The 1,401-nt window shown below is 46.0% G+C and overlaps 1 protein-coding gene across 1 annotated transcript; it reads left to right on the plus strand.

Moving 5' to 3' along the window:
- Positions 1-6: 6 nt before the first annotated feature.
- PV06_11933 (uncharacterized protein) lies at positions 7-261 on the plus strand (the record flags this gene model as incomplete). Its single annotated transcript, XM_016413679.1, has 1 exon — positions 7-261. One exon carries the CDS (start codon positions 7-9, stop codon positions 259-261), a length of 255 nt encoding a protein of 84 aa, XP_016255942.1.
- Positions 262-1,401: the final 1,140 nt, after the last annotated feature.

Here is a 1,401-nt window from a genome sequence, read left to right on the forward strand (position 1 = left end):
TCTAGAATGCAGAAGTCGCGGGCCGTGGCTGCACCAGAGATGCAGAGAAAGAAAGTACGCGACAACTCACGATCAATGACAGTAGGTGATTCTGTGGTGCGACCAACACCTAGCCTGGAAGCAATGTTCGCTAGAGGTGCTGCGCAGCGAGCCGACGACGATAACGAAGATAATGATGATGACGACAATGGAGATAATGAGCCAATACGACCTCCTGCACGACGATCGAAGAAATCTACCAACGTTGGATTTGCTGCCTAATACATATGTTATATGCTATGATTTTTAAAAATTTAGTTCATCAACGCTATTACGTTTCTGCATATGCGATTTGCGCCAGGAAACAGTGACACATCTGGAAGCTCGAGCAACTCACTACCAGACACTACGCGTCCGAGACCAGCATAGTCGCGCCTGCGCGTAACTGGTTCCTCATAGATAGTGTCGCCTCCCCACTTAACCGTTGCTGTGCTGTTGTCTCTTTGAAGCATTTCGACTCCACATGCACTTATTAGCACACCCTCTGGCGTTATATTGTCGTATGTGTAGCAACAGCCGTATACCGGTATGCTATACGCCCCAGTGATCTCGTGCAGTTCGTCTACGATGAAATGCATACTGTACGTGCATGTAATACTGCGGACTTCTGCAAACAATGCATCTGAAACTTGATGAGTATTGATAATATCTGCAAGACTACAATTCAATATTACACGTGGCACGGCACGGGTCTTCAGCCCTCTGATTACAGGCATTAGCTCTTGCGGTGACCTCAGCATGTTTCGGGTCCGCAATCTTCTGGCGAGCGAATGGCATTTATCCAAGTCAGGTTCAACGAACACATATGATACCGAATCATCGAACGTAGTCGAATCCAGTGACTGGCCATCGCCTGTACCGATATCTACGATCACGGATCTCGTAGATACTCTTGATGTAGCTGCATCTGTTATGACACGCCGAAGTTCATTGCACCATATAAGCGCAGCTCGTCGCTCGTTATCATCACGTGTGAGAGTAACGCGCATTGAATTTATGATATTGTGAGCGGCTCTGGCTGAATTTGCAGTGGACTTATCGGTTCTTTCAAACATGTCAGTTACCGTTATGTTGTTGTACTTAGCTGACTGTACAAATCTAATCTCAACTATAGCGCCTGGCACGAAGGTTATACCGCTAGGACACTTCAGTACGACTTTGTCGTCAGATGTGATAAAGTTAAAGTTGTCAGAAACTTTCAGTTCAATAGACTTGACAGCCTTGATCTTGAGAATCTCCGTACTACCATCTCTAATTGCAACAACTCCATCAGTGGGGTACTTCGCATTTTTGCTGTACACGCTAGCATCTTCGAAACTGTCAAAGTATCGGCGTATCTTTAGAGGGATATCTTGACACACT

The sequence above is a fragment of the Exophiala oligosperma genome (assembly GCF_000835515.1).
Source record: "Exophiala oligosperma strain CBS 72588 unplaced genomic scaffold supercont1.138, whole genome shotgun sequence".
NCBI classification, from domain to species: domain Eukaryota; kingdom Fungi; phylum Ascomycota; class Eurotiomycetes; order Chaetothyriales; family Herpotrichiellaceae; genus Exophiala; species Exophiala oligosperma.